Here is a 20,910-nt window from a genome sequence, read left to right as displayed (position 1 = left end):
TTGGGTAATCGTGGGTGAACAAAAGACCAGCCAGTTTGAATCCAGTTCCAATTTCCAGATAAAGTGCTAGAGTGTGCAGATGAGTGAAGATTAGTCAACAATCTAATTACAAATGGCAGCATAAAAAGTATAGCAAAGGGGGTGTGTACTATGTATTTCAAACTTAGATTTGGCTCAGTGCAAGTGTTTTTTTGGGGGTTTTTTTTTTATTTGTTTCCCTGCTGCATTCAAGAAATACATAATGTCCTTCACTCGCCTACCTTAATCGACCTGTTCTCCCTGGCTCTCCATTCTCTACCTAGCACTTCACCATCATGCATGATTATTCTAGGGACACAGGAATATTTGTTACTATTGTCTGTGGCTTTGACCCTTACATTGGTTGCTTGTTATGTTGGGAATTTAAGCATATTTTACTGTTTCACTCAGCATAAGCCACTCTGGATTTAGAGTGTCAGCTGAAAATGTAAATGCAAATGTAAAATATATCCCTGGTGCTTGCCAAAAACTTGACTGATAATTGCAATGGTCATAATTTTTCAGTACCCAAGGCATTTGTTGGCACTGGTAACTGACAGTAATTGTAATTGAGTACGACTTTATCTGAGTAAAATTACCAAGTAGCACAACAATGTTGAACTCATGATTCTTTGTCAATTCAAACTACCATTCAAATGTTATCCAGCCATCCTTGAAATAGGCTAATGTATCAGGCCCTGCCTGACAGCAGTAGTATGGCTAGGGGAGGACTGGTAATGTAGTTTTTACTGAAGTGATTCAGTGATTTCAGTCTCATGGGGTCAACGCTATTTGTGATTATTACAGAGCATGTGTCCCTGCGGGAGTAATACTTAGCAAGCAAATAACCTACTGTTTTTCAGCAAACTCCCTCAACCTCTGTAAATTCCACTCTGCATCAATACTGTGATTCATAAATTACAAATACTTGGTATGCATGGTACATGTATTCTGAAATCTGACAGGAATGATACACCCCCATTGATCACAGACGTCCAATGTACTAAATTACATTACTAATGTTCTGCAAAATTATTCCCGTCAAGACAGCATTAACCTCATTATTGGCAACTTCAGTTCATTTGATTTGTAGAACTTTGCTTGCCAAACAACTATGGTGGACAAACTAGCTCAGAAATGGTCCTTCCGGCAGTACCTGCATTTTTGCTTGGTTCGTGTTTTGTCCACATACTCCTGTAGCTCCAGGTGTAAAGGCCTTAGCATAGCTTGGGGTCGGGGCCCACGATGGACCAGTCTACACACAGCCCTCTCTGCCCCAGTCAGAGGGCATGACTCTGATGCCATGGGGGCAAAGAACAGTTTATCAGCTATGTCAAACTTGAATAAAGATCAGCCCTGTAGATGTATGGTCGCAGTGCATTTCAGCACAACACATATCATTGATGTACTAATGTAATGCTACAAAAATCCACAAGTCCTGGTTGTTCATTGAATTACTCCAGTAGAATGCACAGTGTCAGCAATGTTGCAGCCATCCTGGACACAATCCAACTGGAAGCTCTATGTAGAGTCCCAGGCCAGCCAAGAATCACATCTGCTCTTCAAGTCCTCCAAAACTTTCCAAAAACCAAATGGTGAACTTCTCCAGATTGAAGCCAGGACAGTCAAGAATGAATAGTAGAATCTCCCACACAAGAATAGTTCCAATTACATTTCTAGTTCTTACCAAAAAACAATTTGCACTAAAAGTCCACAGTGGTCATGTTTCAGTAATTCAGCTGAATCTATTCAAGTAAGAAGTTGACATGTCAGCAGTTGGATGATGACAGTCAGTCCTCACTACCCGCAAGAGAAATGTATCCTTGTCTCTCTTGATCCTCTCCAACCTCTCCTCAGCCATGACTGCAGGAACCATTGTTCTCCATACCAATGAAGAGCTTTAACTGCTAAAGAGGAAGTGTCCTGCAGCAAACATTCTGGGTGACAGCAGGGGGACAGTGAGTGACGGCAGAGTGACACCAGCACCTCTCAGCATGACCACTGCCCCGGTGAGTGAGAGAGAAATAGAGAGAGACAGACAGACAGACAGAGAGAGACATCTGCTCAGTCGCTAATCCAGTGACCTGCACCTCCTTGGTGGAGAGCACACAGTGCAGTGAGCAGCCCAGGCTAATCCATCTATCTGCTGACCCTGGCAGAAACATTATTAGGTCACCAGGAAAGACACACAAGACTGGTCATTACAGGTAGGGGACCTACAGGTCAAGAAGAGATAAAATGTCAATAGTGTACATGCATACATTTTCAATTATCTTCACTGAAAATTAACAAATGACCGGATAATGACTCAGTGATGTGTATAAACATATTTTCTAATATAAAATCTTTAAATCTTGCATTTTTAAATCAAGTCAAATGATGGAAGAGACCATTCACTGTCAACTGAATCCTCATTGGAAAGATGTATGAAGATTCTTTAAGTATAACGCAAGATAGGGTTATCACTTCCAAATTATGAAAAATTAAAATGTAGTGGTCAAGATATTACATTCACATCTAAATGAAACCAATCTTCATCGGATTATTGGGTTACTGAATTGAGAAGGTTGAGAAGGATTATCTGAGTGGATCCCCACCCCCTAAGGACTGATTTACTATGATTTGCATTAAGGCAAAATCTGACTCTCACCATTCACACTGGTTGCTTCAGTAGTATCCATTCAGAAAAATGTACTTATTATACAAAAAATAGGTAAGCAGAAGGTAATGGAAAAATATATGCTGACAAGCTTACATACTGATCACAAAGACCATCCATAAAACCAGTGATAAAGGTGTTGTGCCATTATCAAACAACAAATCTAGCTGTACTGCTGACACAGATATGATAAAACCATTTAATGGCAAACAAAATGTTGTTAAATTTTGCGATGTTAAATGTTGATCTGGGTTTGATGCGTGATCAAATTACACCACTGTGTAAATGCCAGGAGCAAATGGGGTCTTTGAAGGGGAGAACCCTCTTTTTTGGCTGTGTTTTACCATAGCTCTGTGTTGGTTATGCGGTTACGGTCAGAGCACACCAGAACACTGCTTTGTTGACAGATAGGTCTCTCTCTCTCTCTCTCTCTCTCTCTCTCTCTCTCTCTCTCTCTCTCTCTCTCTCTCTCTCTCTCTCTCTCTCTCTCTCTCTCTCTCTCTCTCTCGCTCTCGCTCTCGCTCTCTCATCCCCAATGGTGAAAAGTCTGTACACCATTTGCAAAAAGAGGACTTAAAAAGATTGTTGTGAGATCATGCTTGGATAAAAAGTTGCAAAGTGCAGTTGTTTCGACCTCAGCTGACTTTCCACAGTGCATGAACACCATTCCAAACAAAAAAAACTAAAACTAAAACTAAAAATTGGCTTTTGTAAACTCCCGGATTACCATGCATGGGACAAACATGCAGCCACCAGAGAGCCATAAGCCATAGAACTACTGTACATAATGTCAGATGGTCAGGTTTTGTATGGAAAAAACCCACTCTACTTTTTGGGTCAAATAGGTCCACAATACCTAGGCAGTTCCTAATCTCAAATTAAGGAAAATGGGTTTAGGAATCCAGCAGGATTAACACGGGTCTGCTGAGGTTGGCCGGGACAGCCTCCAAGACAGTGGGAGGGGCGTCACAGAAGGTAATTAGTTGATGGAGATAGACACTACTTGGCTGACCATATTACCATATAGAATCCTGGAATACAGTGAGGAATACAATGTCATTAATGAGACTGACATCAGACATGTGACTTGCATGATGTATGACGAGCCAGCAACCTTGCAAACAACCACAAAGACCTAGACAAGAAAATGTCAACAGGAAGAAGTAGTGGCCAAAGGTGAATTTGAAGGAGGGATGGAGAACCCTTGACCTGGAACTGTAGGTGGAGTGTAGATACTCTGCTCGATGGTGTTTGGGTACAGGTTTGATGAAATTTCTTCCAAGAAGGCTGCATGGAAATAATAATGAAGTGATATTTTATTGATACTTGTTGGGAAATTCTCTTTTTGCTTGCCCTCGTTTGCAGGGAGGTCAGCACACCTGGTGGTGGTAAGGGTTCAGGGAATTGCTCAAGGACACTTAAGTAGGGCAGATGCTTGCTGACACAGGGGCTTGAACCAGAGTCTTCTAGGTGGAGGATAGTCCCCCGATTCACTATGCCGCTTTGCTACCCTGCACCATCTTGCCGCAGAGTGCCGGTGTCGGAGGGAGAAGAACGTCCTGCAGATGTTCCAGGAACAGTGACAGCTAAAAAATGTCTCCAATGTGGACACTGAGAGACTGAAAATGTCCTGAATGAATATCAAGTAGGGGCTCACCATCTTATAAAGGGAGTAACACATCAAACATTTCTACAAAAGGAAAGAGCAATAGAGGGCTAATTTCTTCAGAGATCAGGCTTGGGACCTGCTAGAAGATAAGAAAAGCAGCAAACTGGAGGTTCCTAAGAAGTAGCTTGAGAAATATGTCAGGCACCAATATGGTGACCCTGGGGCCCACCAAGGACCCTGAGTACCTAACCAAAAACTAACAAAAAGCTCTGTAGACTCATTCAAGTGTCAAGACTGTATCAAAAGCTTGGTATCCAGCTACTTAAGATGTGTTTCAGATGTCACAATTGTACAGCCATCTGGCACCAGCTACAGCTAAGAATTGTGCTGGAATGCTCCATTTACCTGTTTGTAGCAACCTTTTAATTCATCCTCATTTGGGCAAAGCAAATGGTAGAAGGTGCTGCCTTCTTGCCAGAAGCTGCATGACTTGCAGAGTCACTGAATGGAATGGGTGAGAAAAAACATTAAGCATCCAAGCTTTCCAAGCTCCACAGTCTCTCCATTCAGAAAGGCATCTAAAATTACCAAATTGTCTTCTTTGCTCACAGTATTTCTCTGACAAATAGATGGGTAAAACTGGTTTCAAGCAACTTTCAGCAGGCCTGGCAAGAACAGATGAAAGCCATCTACCTGGAAAGTAGAAGGTGTAGTGTTACCAGTTCACCCTGTATATAACAGTCAATGTGGCCCCTGAAAATGTGTGAGGTCAACTCCTTGGCATTCAACAAAATTATCTTAAATGCCAACAATTACATCTGCAAAAAGCAGGCATTTTAGGAGGGAACACCCTGCATCTCTGAAATCCTTCAGCAGGGAAAAAGCCAGACTGGTTGACAATGCCAACAACCAGATCTGAACAAGCCGCAAGTGGGAGGCCTGCAAAGTAGTTGATTAGGCCATTAGCAGCCTTGGCCAACGTTACTGCATCACCAGTTGGCCAGGGTATTGGGGAAACACCAAGGCTATGGTACAGAGCCAACAGGAAAGAGAGGGTAGAGCACAAGGCGTAACCAAACAGAGGTAACCAAAATGAAGGATGAAAGGTACGTGGTCAAGGCACACACAAAGATGACAGAGGGAAAGCATTTGTAACCAAACCATCAGATTGTCATACATACGACGCCCTCCTCTGTCCCCACAACTGGCATTAGTGGTATGGCACTGAGCAGACCTGCATCCTTTCTGATCCTTCCCCTCAACACAAGTCTTCAGCACATTCTATTAGTCTACATGACAGCTGTGTCCCAAGTGCTGTACAGGTGGCAACACTACCTGCCATGTCCTGCAAAAGCTTGGGGGCAAGCAGACAAGCAGGCAAGAAGCAAACAGAGGTTTCCTCCAATCACAACATAATATCCACTTTGTCAGGCAAGAAAGGGCAAGGGCAAAGTCACATTATCAAGATAAGGCGGGAACACTTGTGGCAGAGAACTGGACTATCCCCAGATAGGGATCATATTTATTGGACTCGCTGCATATTTAATTGAAAATGTGTTTTGTATTTACCTGCAACTGGTTCTATGCAGTCCAGCTGTAGCAGCCTGTTTTTGCTCAGAGTGCACAAGTGAGAGATTGCTCCATGTGATGAAGGATTGGAAGCACTTGATTGTAATGCCAGGACTGCCCTCCATTGCAGACCAACTCCATCTAAGTCTGACAAAAGATAGCTAAACGTGACTCAAGTCCATCTAAATCTGACGAATGTCATCTAAGTCTGACAAAAGAAACCTGCCGCAAGTCCAGCTAAATCTGACAAAATACATCTACAAATGACAAAGGTGGCTATGGATGTCCTAATGGTCATTGTAGTAAGGACTGGTGTTACAGGCCTAATATTATGGTGTAGTCTACTGTAGCAAATTACAGCAGACCACACCATAAAATGGTCATCAAGCAGGCCATCCCATGGCAGGACTCAATGGACCAATGGAGATAGCACATAGAGACAGGACGGAGACTTAGCATCTATTCAATCAAAGACAGATGCCAAAGCTTTGCAAGTACATGAATCCAGCCTCTTCGTGGGGATGTGAGAGTGACGGAGCTGACGCAGATAACTAAAGAACTGCTGGAGGAAACTTCTGACTGTTGTTATAGAGAAAGGACAGGAGTTGAGAAGAAAATAAGACCCAAGATCGTGAGTCCAGCTGGGGGTGGTGCTGGGGCCTCTGCTAAACCACCAGGAGATGTTCCAGGAGTGGGAATGAAGCTTCAAGGATTATAGTTCCCAGCTGTTTACCCCGCAGCTCTCCCATGGTCACTGGTGGAGGCACAGTAGGTAGCAATACCAAGCAGGTAAACACTAAAATGTATGCTCATTATGCTAAGTAGTGACTTACTTTGCTAAGTAGTGACTGACTGAAATTTCTCTCAGTCCATGTACCATACTCCAACTTCTGACACCCATGATAGCAATGACCAGGTCTCTCTTGAAAAAGAGATTGCATCTCAATGAGACAGCCTGGTAAAATAAAGGTTAAAAAAAAACAAAAAAACCCCCACCTCATTCTAGAGTAAAGTATAATCAAAAAAGCCAGTACTGTACATGTACAGTGTACAGTGAGTACATGTGCAGTGAGTAATTTCACACTGCACATGTGAAAGTCTAGTGCTGAAATTTGTTTCTTTGTCTGCTGCTGTGCATTAAAATAAATGTTTAGAATTTATTTGGTAGTCTGGACTTCACTCTTTTTTGTAACTAACTAATAACTACTTATTTACTTAAATAACAGAACAGATGGCTGGATAACCTGAAATTAAATCAATATTTGCCTGGCCATGAAATATCTAAATTCTTATTTGAACTGTTAAGTTACTAAAGATGGCAAATCTGGTCCATGGTAAAAGTCAGAAAACAGTAATTAACATTTGGACCAATCCAAGAATATTTAAGAAATGGCTGAAATGCACTTAAAAGAGAACAAAATGGAGTTCAGACCAGGATCAAGGGGGGATATGGAAATACAGGCCAAAAATAGTACCTTACACAGAAGAATAATATTTTCCTTTGATGGTTGCTCTCCACATGCTAACACTAAATCAACACTGACTTTCCATATTATCCCTGTGGAGAAGGCTAAACCATAGCATTATAAAATTAAGGCTTGGCTTAAAGAGGGATTCAGGTTGTTTTAGCTGGCGACTTTTCATTTTTGACCCTGAATGTTGTCATGAAGCATGGCATTTATAATTTTAAAGCAAGAAAATCAAGGAAAGAACTTGGTGAGGTGACAGAGAGCTGACAACTTGAAGGAAACTGACTGAGAGAAGACAGACAAAGCCACAGCTTGAGGAGGGACAGACAGTCAGGTGGGAGTGTGCTGCATTGAATGTTGTGCATTGTTTATTGTGTAACTGCCATTTCTAATTAGCTCAAACCACTGATGTAGAGGGATTACAGACAAACAGTCACAATGTGTCATTCATCACATCATGCTACTAAGTTGTAAAACAGAATACGGAAAAAGGGTGTAGCCTAAAGGAAGTCTGGCGACATGGTTTAGAACTTTGAGCTGTGCAATTATAAAAGCAGAGGCCAATTTATCATCAGTTTCCGTGCACGTTGCTTGACTGTAGGTGGCGCTTCTAAGGGCAGCCGCATGAACTTGGGCTCCAAGCTTTCAGATATGTTTTAGCATATTTTAAATGTTTGTTTTTTTTAAGTTATGTGAATTATATTTAGTATAAATGAATCCTCTGCAACCATCTAGTTCACCACCTCATCACGATATGCGGATGCAACCTGCCTGTTGAGATTTTTAATGGATTGTTAAAAAACTCTGCCTACTTCTCCAAACGCATGGATTAAGCCTGCGACCGCTTTTAACTGAACCCTCCATCTTCAGGGACTACGGGACTTATTGAGATCCAGAAACAATCAACAATCCTCTTTTAATTCCTTTTTCAGATCCTTGATCCTTTCATGGGGTTTTTTGCACCTGTTCAGTCATGGCTGATCGGCCTGCGGACCAAAACACAGCCTCTGAATCCAGCACTCAAGGAGCACCTAATAAACCTTGGAGTATTACGTTGCAGATCACGACCAAGGGGAAAAAAAGGAGGAGTAAACATTCAAAGGAAAATAAAAACAATTCAAGGACACAGACCAAATCAAGCCATGTCACATTTCCAGTCAACAAGAACTGTAAGTAAAGTCCTTAAAACTATTCAGTGCGCTGCTTTCCATCCCAGGACAAGACCGACCCAAACCACACCAAAGTTTTTCCTTACGAATCCCCGATTCCTAAGAAACAGGATTGATGAACTACAGACAACTTTATTAACTAACATCGACATTGCAGCAGTATCAGAGACTTGGTTTACTCATGAACACCCTGAATCATTACACCAAATAGATGGCTACACACATTAAAATGTCTGTACCGACCGCCGCGGAGGTGGTGTTTCAATTTACATCAGTGAAAATATTCCCTCTCGTCAGCTCACTAATATTACTGTCCCAGAGGACTAAGAGTGTGTGCGGGCATGGGCAAGATCCCACTATCTTTGCCTGTGAGTTGAGTGGTCCTGTGCGTAACATTCTGAATATGTCCTTCCACGAGGGGATCATCTCCCCACAGTGGAAAGATGCAACTGTTATCCTGGTCCCCAACTCCCTTCCTCCCTCAGTTGATCAACTTCGACCAATATCCCTAACACCCCAACTCAGCAAGGTAGCAGAGGGGTTCGTAGCAAACTGGATTAAAAGTGACATAGCCCCCTACCTCGACCCTGCCCAGTTTGGTAGCAGGCCTGGAAGATCTGCCACTCATGCTCTCATCAGTATCCTGGACACCCTCTACAAAGCCTCTGACACTCCAGCCACTATCAGCACCATCATCACTACTGACTTTTCAAAAGCGTTTGATAGAGTGGACTTGACTGTTGCAATGAAACGCCTCCTACAGCTAGGGTTAGACCTGCCCTGATGCCCTGGGTATGTAGGTTTGTTTCTGGTCGCAGGCAGAGGGTACGATACCAAAATTGTGACTCTGATTGGGCAGAACTCACGGGAGGCATGGCCCAAGGTGCACTCCTTGGACCGATCATCTTTCTGGCTCTTATCAATTGTGCTGCTAACGACTTTGAAAAACGCTGGAAATACGTGGACGATCTAAGTCTAGGTCATGTCTGCCATGCTGAAAAGATAACATCTCCCCAGACAGCCCTGGACAATCTGGAGTGCTGGGTTCACAACAGTCAAATGGCACTAAATCTATCCAAGTGCAAAACCATGACTGTGACCTTCATGAAGAACGCACCGCACCCCATTCCTCTCTTCCTGTCCGGCCAACAACTACCATCCTGTGATACTGTGAAAGTGCTTGGAGTCCTGATACAGTCGGATTTACAGTGGAACCATCATACTGCTGCCATGATCAAGAAAGCCAATTCCAAGCTGCATTTCCTGAGGAGGTTAAGGAGGTCTGGTGTTACCACCTCAGACTTAGCAACAATATATACTGGATATGTCCGCCCCACACTGGAGTATGCCTCTCCAGTGTGACATGGAAATCTAACAGAGGCTATGTCTGAACAGATAGAACACGTCCAAAAATGCGCCTGCCGGATCATTATTGGCAGGGCATATTCCAGTTATCAGGACGCACTCCAAACCCTTTCACTACCCACTCTCCAAGACAGAAGAACTACACTGTGTAGTTCTTCTGGACTCCTCCTTCAGGAACTGGCTCCCCCCCACCAGAGCCCAAATATCCAACCGACAGACCAGACAAAGCACACAATTACTGATTCCCAAGACGCGCACTGATAGGAAGTCACCCATCCCCTTTTTAATAAGACTCTTAAATGAAAAACTATAAAATAAGGTTCAATTACCATGCTTTTATTTTGATGTGTGCATTATAAATGCTCATGTATTTCGGTTTTCTGGATGTAAAACTGCCATATGAGTGTTAAATAAAAACTTGAAACTTGAAACTTGAAGAAAACTTGACAATAAGGATACTTGGGTTTCTCTTTACTTGTATAAAGAGCCCTGATGTGGGAAGCTCTAGAGTGACATACACTTTTGGGTATAACATTATGTCAGCAATATGAGAAACTACATCGTTTGCAATTACATAGGTAGAGGGTCCAGTGAATAAGAAAAGGAAACATATTTTGGTTCTCAACCAGTTTAATGATCAAGATGAAGTGCCTCAATAAATGTATTATAAATGATCACACTGAAATAGTATGCAAAAATATGATATGCACTGTATACGTTTATGTTTTGATTGTGTATCGAGACTTATTTTCATATGACATTTCCCTTGGGGAAAAAGCAGAGAGAGAGACAGTCATTGGGAATAACTCAACAAGTTCAATAGTTCAACAAGTTAAGAATGCCACTTACAGAGATACAAAAAAGGAAAAGACAGGCATACATAACGAGATATTCAGATATGGGATGTAAATCTTCTTATATTCTTATATATCTTCTTATGAAACCAGAAGACAAAGGAATTGGGAAGAGACCTTTGTTTTTTTGATGGGGTGAAATAAACAGTGCAGAAGATAGCAAGAGAGCTAGTTAATAGAGAAACATCAGAGAAGGACAATAGGACAGGAAGATCCAGAGTGAGGAAAAGACAAATGGAGAAAGACATTTAAAAAGAGGGAAAGCAAAGAGATGACAAGACATAAACAAAAAAGGGTATTAGTCTCTGTGGGAGGATTTTCAGAAATTGACTTTTATTTTGTCATCTTTGTGGTTGGCGTAAGAATGGATATGTGCGGTACAGTCTGCCATTCTCTCCTCTGATTACCACTCTAATTGGTCTGTTTGGGAGACATTCATACCATAATAGCCTGCCTGTGGTCTAAGGGAGACAGTCTCCCAATGCTGTTACCATGGCTGCACAGGGTAAATGAGACTTATTGGACAGATTTCAGGAAGTAAGTTAGGAAAGTAGAAGTGAGGTTTGTGCATAAGCTGAACTTTGTTATGTGTAATAATCAGTGTTGGGATACTGTAATCACATTACTTTTCCCAGTAACACAGTAGTGTAACGCACTGTCCAAGCACTTGATCAGACAACACCGCCGCATGAAACTGATAGCACAAGATTACCGACCACATCCCACAGATGATGGTGAGAATGCCTCAACCCCTCCTAAAAAGGCAAAGATTGAATTTATCATCCATATCCATACCCTCTGTTGTCATTAATAATTTCTCTCATTGAAATATTTTACTTTGAGCCAGCTTTCGAAGCAAGTATATAAAAAATAGGCTTATGGTGGCCTATTCAATAGACCTGTTGTTTCATCCTGACCGCACATGTTGGCTATGCCTTGTTCTGTCCAAAGGCAGTAATGCCTTAATGTTTACTTACTTTGCATTAGGCTATTATTTGCTTAATAAGGCACAAAAAGAAAGGAGAAAAAAATGTGTCCGTCAATGTACTCTCCATTGTAGTAAGGACTAGAGGATTAGTATGTTTTAGAAAGTAACTTAAAAGTAAAGGAATGAGTAATTTGATTACTTCCTCAGGGAGTAATGAGTAATCTCAGAACAATTTAGAGAGAGTAATGAGTAGTTGGTAATGGATTACTTTTTCTGAGTAACCTCCCCAACACTGGTAATAATATGTCCATTGAATGCAAAATGTGAATGGTGAACTTGTCCAGAAGTCTCATGAAATGTAAATGTGAAATCTGAAATGCAGATTACATGTTGTGGACATGAATAATGTGAAGGCTTACATTCCTCCACTACAAAAAGTTTGTGGCAATACTGCAAATTGAATTGTTAAACAATGGTTCAAATTGGACCATATTTGCATGTTCATCACGTGAAAAGGTTAGCTACCAGTTAAGTTTAGGCAAGTAAACAATTTTGGTTATGGATAGGGTTGGGGTTAGGGTTTGGTTTAGGCAACAAAAACTTTGCTTAAGGTTAGGGAAAGGTTTTGGTAATGGGTAACTAAGAAATATTTAAGCTAAAAATAAAACTTCACTCACAGTTGAATGAACCTTAGTTGTCGGAGCTGAGGGCAAATCTAGACATCCATCCACCACCCCACTGCCACACCCTTAATTTCCACCATGCTATTTCATTTAAAGATTACTGCCTATTTCTAGTCGTGTGCACTTGGTTTTAGAGCGGTCAGTGCAGGAGAAAGGTTTGCTCTGACAGAGCCTCCCGTTGTGAAAATGAAAGTGAAACCTAAAATTCTACAGTTTGCTCAAAACCTGTGTTTGTAAACAGTAACTTGTCACCTTTTAGTTATTGCAGATAAGTTAAACTGCCCAACACACAGATAGACAGTTAACATGAGTGCAATGCAAAGACTTGCAAATTACAACTGTCATTGGATTCCACCTAACACACTGCTCTCACTGTAGGTGAGAACAATAGCCTAACTAAAAGATGACATACTGAGTCACAGATAAGGTGCGTTGTCTGCAGCTGTTTGTTTAGTCAATACAAACTGCGTGCCACTTTAGTGGTAGATTAGGGTAGTTTACATTAGTAACTCCAGTCTTCTGAGACAGGGTTTCATCTATCTGCTGTAATTTACTGTTTGTATTCATCTACCTAACCTGTATTCATCCACCTAATACTTACATACGAACACTCACTGCTTAACACAACTCATTATTAAACCATACAGTTATGTAAACCATACAGTTTCTGTAGTAAGTAAACAGTAAAAAGTATACTACACAGAAATGCGGATAACACCTTATAGAGCAACAAGACTAAGAAGGAAATCAAACACAAAATGACACACGCGCACACACTGAAAGCAGAAGAATATGGGCTATGTCATTCAAATCAAACTCATGAAAATCTCCTATTTAAAGTCACCAAAATTATCCCAAAAAATGCCTCAAACAACCCCCCCCCCAAAAAAAAAAAAGTTTCAACATGCCTGTGGTGGGGAAACATACTCTACACTCTTTTCATGCTCTGAGCATGTATTTGCATTTTAAGACATTGTCAGGATTGTCCTCATCTTGTCTCATGTCTTAGGTGGCTAATACATGACAGTAAAAAAGGACAATATATTGTAAAATGAATTGTTTTCTCTCTTTACATATGAATAATCGGCTCTCTGTTCGGCTATGTGTTCTTCTGTCATTGTATATTCTGTTTTTATTTTTGTTATATTTTATTATATGGTCCATTTTTAGAACTGTGTTATCAAGGTGCATTGCTGCTAATCTCTTGGAGCTGTTCCTTTATCTTCAGTTCCATGGTGCTATTTTTTTGTATTTCTTCTTTCATTCTGGGTTCTGTACTTCTCTCTTTGGTGGAGTCCTGGTTTAGCTGGGGAACTCTGTGCTCAGAGTACTAATCCAGCCATAATTACAGAGTGCCAAGGCTAGTTGTCAGGGAAACCAAAGAGAAACTCTAGGAATGCATTTCCCCTTGCCATACATGTCTCTTTCAGTTTGGGTAGAACCCTCTCTTCCTTTCTTCTTTTCTCTAATTCTCCTGAAACATTGCATCTTTTACTCTTTCCTTCTCTATCTCTCTCTCTGTTATCTATTGCTTTGTTAATACAACAGCATCATGTAAGGAAGAATATCACATTACACAAAAACAATTTAGACAATTTTCAGAATTGCAATATTGTCATAATTTCTAGATTTTAAGTGGCTGAGATGACAGACACTGGAGGGCAATTGCACCATTTGGTTTAAACTTCAGCATGTCTGTATTCTTTTCATAAACAGTCATCTCTGAGATACTGGATAAAGCCTCTCTGAAGAACATTCCAGTGTCAGGCAGTTATCCTTTCACAACCCAGGGACATCAGCAGGATAACTCCTTTTGAATGCTCTAAACCTCCAGCTATTATGTGGAGTTATATTTCCCCCAAAACAAATCATGCATAAATCCAAGATTGTGAAATGGTTCAATCATAAAAAACTAATTTGAAAACCCAAAGTCAGTTCTGTAAATCTATAAACAGGATTGTAACCCATTTTACAAATGATATCCTTATGTTACGGCTATGAAGAACTATTTATACCTCCCCTTCTCTTTTTGCATCTGCGTTTATACATTTACAGATTTTTTTTTTTTTACGTTAAGACTTTTGGCTGTTTGTATCCTCACTAATAAAACACCATTTGTAGGTACACAGCATTTTCCTGATTCTGACCCAGAAGTAATGTGTTTTTTAATGTGGTTTCCACATTGACATTTTCAAAATAAATGTTCTGGTTTAACCAAGACATTTTCATTACTACACCAGAAGATGGCAGTAGGCTACAACTTTGTCCCATTTGTTTTTATTATTATTATTGTTATTATTTACACACTTTGTTTTAGTTATCTTGTCATTTCGGTTTTCTTGATAGGAGGGATCAGGCCTAAATTAGGATTGTGTAGTAGCACACATATATGGATTAAATAAGAAATATATCTTACTGTACCATATTTTCATATATATGTAATCGTCATAAAATTATAATCTGCTGGTCCTATCCACATCGCAAATTATTATTCAATTCACAGCCTAACTTCAACATCATATCTAGGGGCCTGTCTCAGAAAGCAAATTCAACATAGTCAGGGTATCTTTGTGATAGCTGGCTTCACAAAATCTAACCTTCCATCCAGCTATAAACACATTCACATAAGGGCGAGCTTTTAACAAATAGTCAATCAAATGCAACATGGACAGATCCAGAGCAGCGTTTTTAAAGATAAGAGAAGACTTAGGTCATTGCAGTGGCAAAAGTAGTATGATTTTGCAGGGAAAATTAAATAGAATAGGATAAGCTCACATAGCTACAGAATATAAAAACTATGCAATAAAAAATTAAATAAAACAGTAAAAGCAATAAACTAGACTATGAACAATTGTGTTGTTATGTAAACATGCTGCCGCCAATTTAAACACATTAGACTGTAGTATTGGGAAGGATGGAGGAAAAATGGATTACAAAAAAAAAAAAACTAAAACTAAAAAATACAAAAACTAGAAATAACCGTCTTGCGGTTGTATGCCTCCGTCAATAAACTTTGTTTTATCATTGCAAGGACAGTCTTTATTTATCAAACATATATAATTAATGTGATTATTAGGTCAACTTAAAGGATTTGTCTGGATATGTGTCTGCAAAAGTAAGTGACAGCACTTCCACCGTTTTTGTAGAATGACCCAAGATCGTTGTCTCAGCTACAGTGGTAAGCAAAACATCATGATGTCACAGCGAAGTTGACCTTTGAACTTTTGGATATAAAATGTCATCACTTCATCATTTTATCCTATTAGACAGGCCGTCATTGTAAATAAGAATTTGTTCTTAATTGACCTGCCTGGTTAAATAAAGGTTAAATAAAAAAATTAAAAAAGACAATTGTGTTTTTTGTGAGGTCACAGTGACCTCACAAAATTCCCCAGAAAAATTCCCAGAGATATCGCGTTCATGAGAATAGGATGGACTTGAGGTCACAGTGACCTTGACCTTTGACCACCTAATCAGTTCATCCTTGAATCCAAGTGGACGTTTGTGCCAAATTTTGAAGAAATTCCCTCAAGGTGTTCCTGAGAATATGAAAAGATTTAATATTCATAAGTTTGCTTTATGTTCCCCAGGGCTGCGGTGGTGGAATATGAGTGTAATCTATTGCACCAATCACTCACTTTCTGCTCCACTATCCTCCCCAATGGAAATCTAAGGCCAGAATGAGACTTTTACTTTGAAAAAACCCATCAACATCCTTTCCGGTTATGGTTACTTCCTGTTGAGTTGTAGGCTAAAAGCGCCTTACGAGTTACGTTTCTCTTTTTGCTGAGATATGCCCTCCAAAACTGAGGAGCGTAATCATGTGTTTCCCGAGTTGTAAAACACAATCCATGTCTGTCTTTATAGACATAAATGGTGATACGTAATCATAAACTGAGGATTGTATCTGCAAAATGTGGGTTGCAATCCAATTTATAGATTTACAGAACTGAGTTTGGGTTTTTAAATAACTTTTTTATGCTTGAGGCATTCCACAATGTTGAGTTTACGTACAATTTGTTTTGAGGGAAATATACCTGATTCAAAGCAAGAGGACTAGATAGTTAGATACTGAATATGTCAAATAAGAGATAAAGCTGTGTTTTGCTCTTCTCAGTCATAAAACGGCCACATACAGGAATAAGTCTAACTAAGGGTTCAGCTCAGACATTAACATCTAATTTAATAGAGTAGATATCTGATGCACATATAGAAAATTTAAAACGAGTCCAGATGTCTCAAAGGATTTTACAGAGAACAAGCCTACATAGATCTAACTAATCACCAATCAAACACAAAAAAAATGATGTTACACATTATGCAACAAAATAAAACACAAGGAAACAAAACAAAGACACAAAATAACAGGCCAATCTATCCTACCTAGCCTAGCCCACACTGCACCACCAAACTTAGACAGACAAGGTCAAGTCAGAGAGGGATACCCCACCAGGATGACTGAGCATGCAATAGGTGCCAAGACACAACAATGGGTAAAACGAACAATGACATGAACAGTCACAATGAGAAGAAAAGTCAAGAGAAACATGATGAGGAAGAATGATGGGACTTCGGCCAGTGCAAACGTCCACACAAACTAGAGCCAGCACCACTGCCAGGTAAAACCAATGTTTGCAACTGGCGTCTAAAAGAGAGCAAGGACAAACAGCCAGCCACACATACACACAGCCTTTCTAAGCATGACCCACGCAGAAATATTCAGCCATGGACACACATACAGACAGCAGACAGGCAGTGAGTGTAATGATGCAGACAAACCAAGAGGCAGCCCTAGGGTTCCCAATGACTGGTTCCTCTATTATGCTGTCAAAGCTAAGGTAAACTACGGTAGCAGAAGAGACTATGCCACTCCCACAATACACAAAGCTAGGGTTGGTCATATGACAATGAAAATAGATAGGTTTTGAGTTTGGATTTGAAGATTTCCAAAGAATTAGCTTCCTTAATTGTAAGAGGAAGATGATTCCAAAGATAGGGAGCTCAGTCAGCGTCAGCCATATTTAATAATCTTTGCTTTGTTGCAAAGGTGGAAAAAGGCTATCTCCATGATATCCTTTATGTGAGAGTCAAATGAGAGAGTTGGACCAAATGTAACACCATGATTTTTAAATGTGGACCCTGGATAATTAGAAAATCCCCAAAGTTTAAAGTGACGTCCGTGACACAAGACCTTTGTGCTTTTTGGGCCAGCAACTAACATCTGTGTTTTGATGGCATTTAGTAGCAGGAAATTTGATGACATCCCTTTTTTGACAGTAGATAAGCATGTTTCTAGTTTTGCAAGTTGTGACCAGTTGTTATGTATGTAGATTGGAGTATCATAAACATAGAAGTGAAAATTGATGTGATAATTATGGATAATTTCACCAAGAGGTAGCATGTAAATAGAGAATAGCAAAGGGCTGTAATGAACACTACATGTTCTATCTGAAACGATAAGACTTAAACCGTGAAAGTGCGGGGCCGCGGATGCCTGTTGTTCGCTAGGTGGTTTAGAATCATATTATGATTTACTGTATCGAAGGCCACGCTCAAATCGAGTAAAACTAAAGGAAGAGTAGGAATCTGAGGTAAGGTTATTTACCACCTTTGTAAATATGGTCTATGAAACGACCTGAAGCCAGATTGAAATGGTTTGAATAGACCATTCAATAGATAGAACTGATAGATAATCAGTTAATTTGGCAGCTTCTATTCTTTCCAGGACTTCAGAAAGAAAGGGACATTAAATTGTTAATTATTAAACACACCAGGATCAAGGGTAGATTTTTTAAGCAAAGGCTGTGTTTGCTTGGAATGGAGAGACAAATAGGTACACACAAGCTGTAACAGACACACACAGCCCTCATTCTAGAAAGGTTATGTATTGACTTTATCTGTATGTGAAATAGTGGGAATGCTATCACAGAGGGTAGACCTGGCCATATGATGGAAACAAACAAGTGTGTGACTGTGTGTGTGTGCATGTGTGTGTGTGTCTGTCCATCTGTCCCAGGGACATGACAACCTTGCAGGGCTTGTGAATGTCAATTCACAACTCAACAGTCATTAACATTCCCAGCAGCCACTTCTGTGTCACAGTCACTGGGCTTCAAAGGTGGGGGGCTGTAATGTCATAATATTTTTGTTATAGGAAGATGCTGTGTGTTTGTTGACTGTCACCACCCATCATTGAAGCCTGATATCAAGTTATTAGCAACATCAAAAAATAAATATTTGCAATATTTGACATCAGTGCCACTGCCAATTTTGAGAAAATACAATGCCAGATGATAAAAAAAAAAAACAACAACCTTAAATTGAGCTTTGATAGCCAACAACTAATAAATGTAACAAGGTAGCAGTAATTGTAAGTGAATGAGACAGTCCACCTCATGGAAAATCAGGAAATGGAAACTCATGGAAAATAACATATACATCACCTTGTTTTGACTTGTAATTGTAGTGTCCCCCTTGGACTAATCAGTGTATGAGTTATCATGCTTGACAGTGACACATGGACAAACAAATGATGTAAATCCCCCCTTCGGCTAATCAGAGTAATTTTGAAAATGCCGAAATGCAAAAGTGAGATGCATCATTCTCCCAAGATTCACCGAAATCTGATTAGTGGTGTCTGAGATGTGGCCCATGACACATGGACAAACAAACAAACAATGTAGCGCCCCCCTTTGGGCCAATCAGTGTAATTTTGAAAATGTCACAATGCAGTACTAACATTCATCAACCCCCAAGTTGTGTCAAAATCCAATCACCAGAAGAGACCAATCCATAGTACTTCCCCCAATTTCACTGTGGGGGACAATGAAAGATATTAAGTTAATACAGTTTCAAGATGTGCAGATAGCACAATGAAACAGATAGCAGTGAGGCAGAGAGAGAATTTGCAGATGAGAGGGAGTGTGGTTGTCTCATAGATGCAAAATATGCAAAGATACAGAAGAACTGATAACTCCTTTGACAGATACTGTTATATAGAAATATATCCACCCCCACACTGCAAAGCAGCCTGCCTGGTGTGTGTGTGTGTGTGTGCTGTGACTGTCCTCTCTTGCATGTGTTCTCTTGAGTTCACTCTATACACATGGTGTGATTCTGTGCCCACATGGCATGTTTAAACTGAAGCCATGTGTAAGTGAGTCCATGTGCCCAATCTGGAGCCACTTCCTAGCCCCAGTCAGCTGAGACACTCCTTGCTATATTCCTCCCATGTCCACATCTTACGTGGCTCCTTTCAGTCTGCACATTCCAGCCACAGCCAGACCAGCAGTTCATTCAGACTGAGACTCAGTGACCCAAGCCAGGGGTGAGGCTTGGAACAGGGGCTTTGGCTGGTGCTGTGGCTGGATCTTGAGCTTTAATGCAATGAGAACTGGCTGGACAAGTTCCCCCTTGCCTAGCTCCTCCTCAGTCAGCCGAGCTCTGAGCTGGCAGCCCCTGCTCTCCCCCCCTTTCTCTCCGTTGAGCCGCTCCCTCCCTTTCTCTTCCCTTTTTCCTAACAGCCATCCAAGGACAGGCTGAAAAACTGACCCCCTGTTTAGCGATGTCCCCCCCTAGGGTCCTACCTTGAGTGGAGCCTCTTGCTGGCCAGATCCTGGTCCACACCGTTAGCAGCCGATTGAGCCATAGAAGTGCTGCTAATCTGCCTGCTTCCTCCTGCTTTGAGGCCCCTTCACAAATATTTCCTTCTCTAGCTGCTACCCACGTCTTCTTTCTTGTGTCGCTCAGCTGCTTATTTCTCTCTCTCTCTCTCTCCCTCTTCTTTCCTCATTCAGCACAGCAATGGCAGCTGCTGAGGAAGTGAGGTATTGTGCAAACAAACCATAAAAAGACAAACCCCTCCCCCGAAGTTACGTCACAGGCTGGGGAGTAGTATATGTGTGTGAGTGACAATGAGCATGCTTGCACTAGCTGGTGAGACAAAAGGGTAAATTGTATTTTTCACATGTGAAAACACACAAAGCTATTATCATATGTATCATTATTTTCTCACTTTTTCATTGATCATACTACAACTCACATCCTACAATATGTCTTTTAAGTTTTCTGTTTTTAAGAACATTCTTCCACAGCCAAATATTTAATGTCTCAAATTATATTGGTCTCTTGAGACCAACTCAAGAGGTTGGGGGTAGTGAGTAGGGAGGCTGTCCTTCAACTGGAATGACCATGATTCAAGCCCCCCGGACACTTGTGAGATGTGAGTGTCTTTGACACTGAATTGAGAGGCTCCTTTGTGTTGCTGACCCTGCACACTATGGTGCACTTTCCTCAATCACAGTATACAAGGTCCACGCCTTATTTGTTTTTGGAAAAGGTATATTTTTTCATTTGAATGGTATTTCCCTAGTATAATGTTATGTTGTATAGATTCAGTGCCAGTCCACAATAAAAACTCAAAGTTATATTAATTTTGCTTTCCAAACCTTTACGGTAGCTGAGCTTATGTTAACAGCAACTTGTAAAAAGTTACTTTAAACTGGTTTTGTCAATTTAAGTGCAAGTGAAAGTGTAGAGTAAAGAGTAAAAGTCCTGCCCTGATTGACAGACATATGGTCCCATGATG

General features: G+C 40.6%; 1 protein-coding gene across 3 annotated transcripts in view; it reads right to left on the bottom strand.

The window, feature by feature from the left end:
- gpsm1b (G protein signaling modulator 1b) overlaps positions 1 to 20,105 on the bottom strand; it is a 42,329-nt gene extending 22,224 nt beyond the window's left edge. For all 3 annotated transcript variants that reach the window (XM_071524074.1, XM_071524076.1, XM_071524075.1), the window contains exon 1: positions 19,910 to 20,105. In XM_071524074.1, the coding sequence (XP_071380175.1) occupies positions 19,910 to 19,971 (62 nt within the window). In that variant the 5' untranslated portion in view covers positions 19,972 to 20,105. The remainder of the gene's footprint in view (positions 1 to 19,909) is intronic.
- Between the last annotated feature and the right edge of the window lie 805 nt (positions 20,106 to 20,910).

The sequence above is a fragment of the Centroberyx affinis genome, unplaced genomic scaffold (assembly GCF_046629955.1).
Source record: "Centroberyx affinis isolate AG114_WGS23_722 - 3 ecotype Tasmania unplaced genomic scaffold, CSIRO-AGI_Caff_v1 ptg001144l_1, whole genome shotgun sequence".
Classification (NCBI taxonomy): domain Eukaryota; kingdom Metazoa; phylum Chordata; class Actinopteri; order Beryciformes; family Berycidae; genus Centroberyx; species Centroberyx affinis.
The sequence above is the reverse complement of the archived record's forward strand: the minus strand, read 5'-3'. Positions and strand labels throughout refer to the sequence as shown.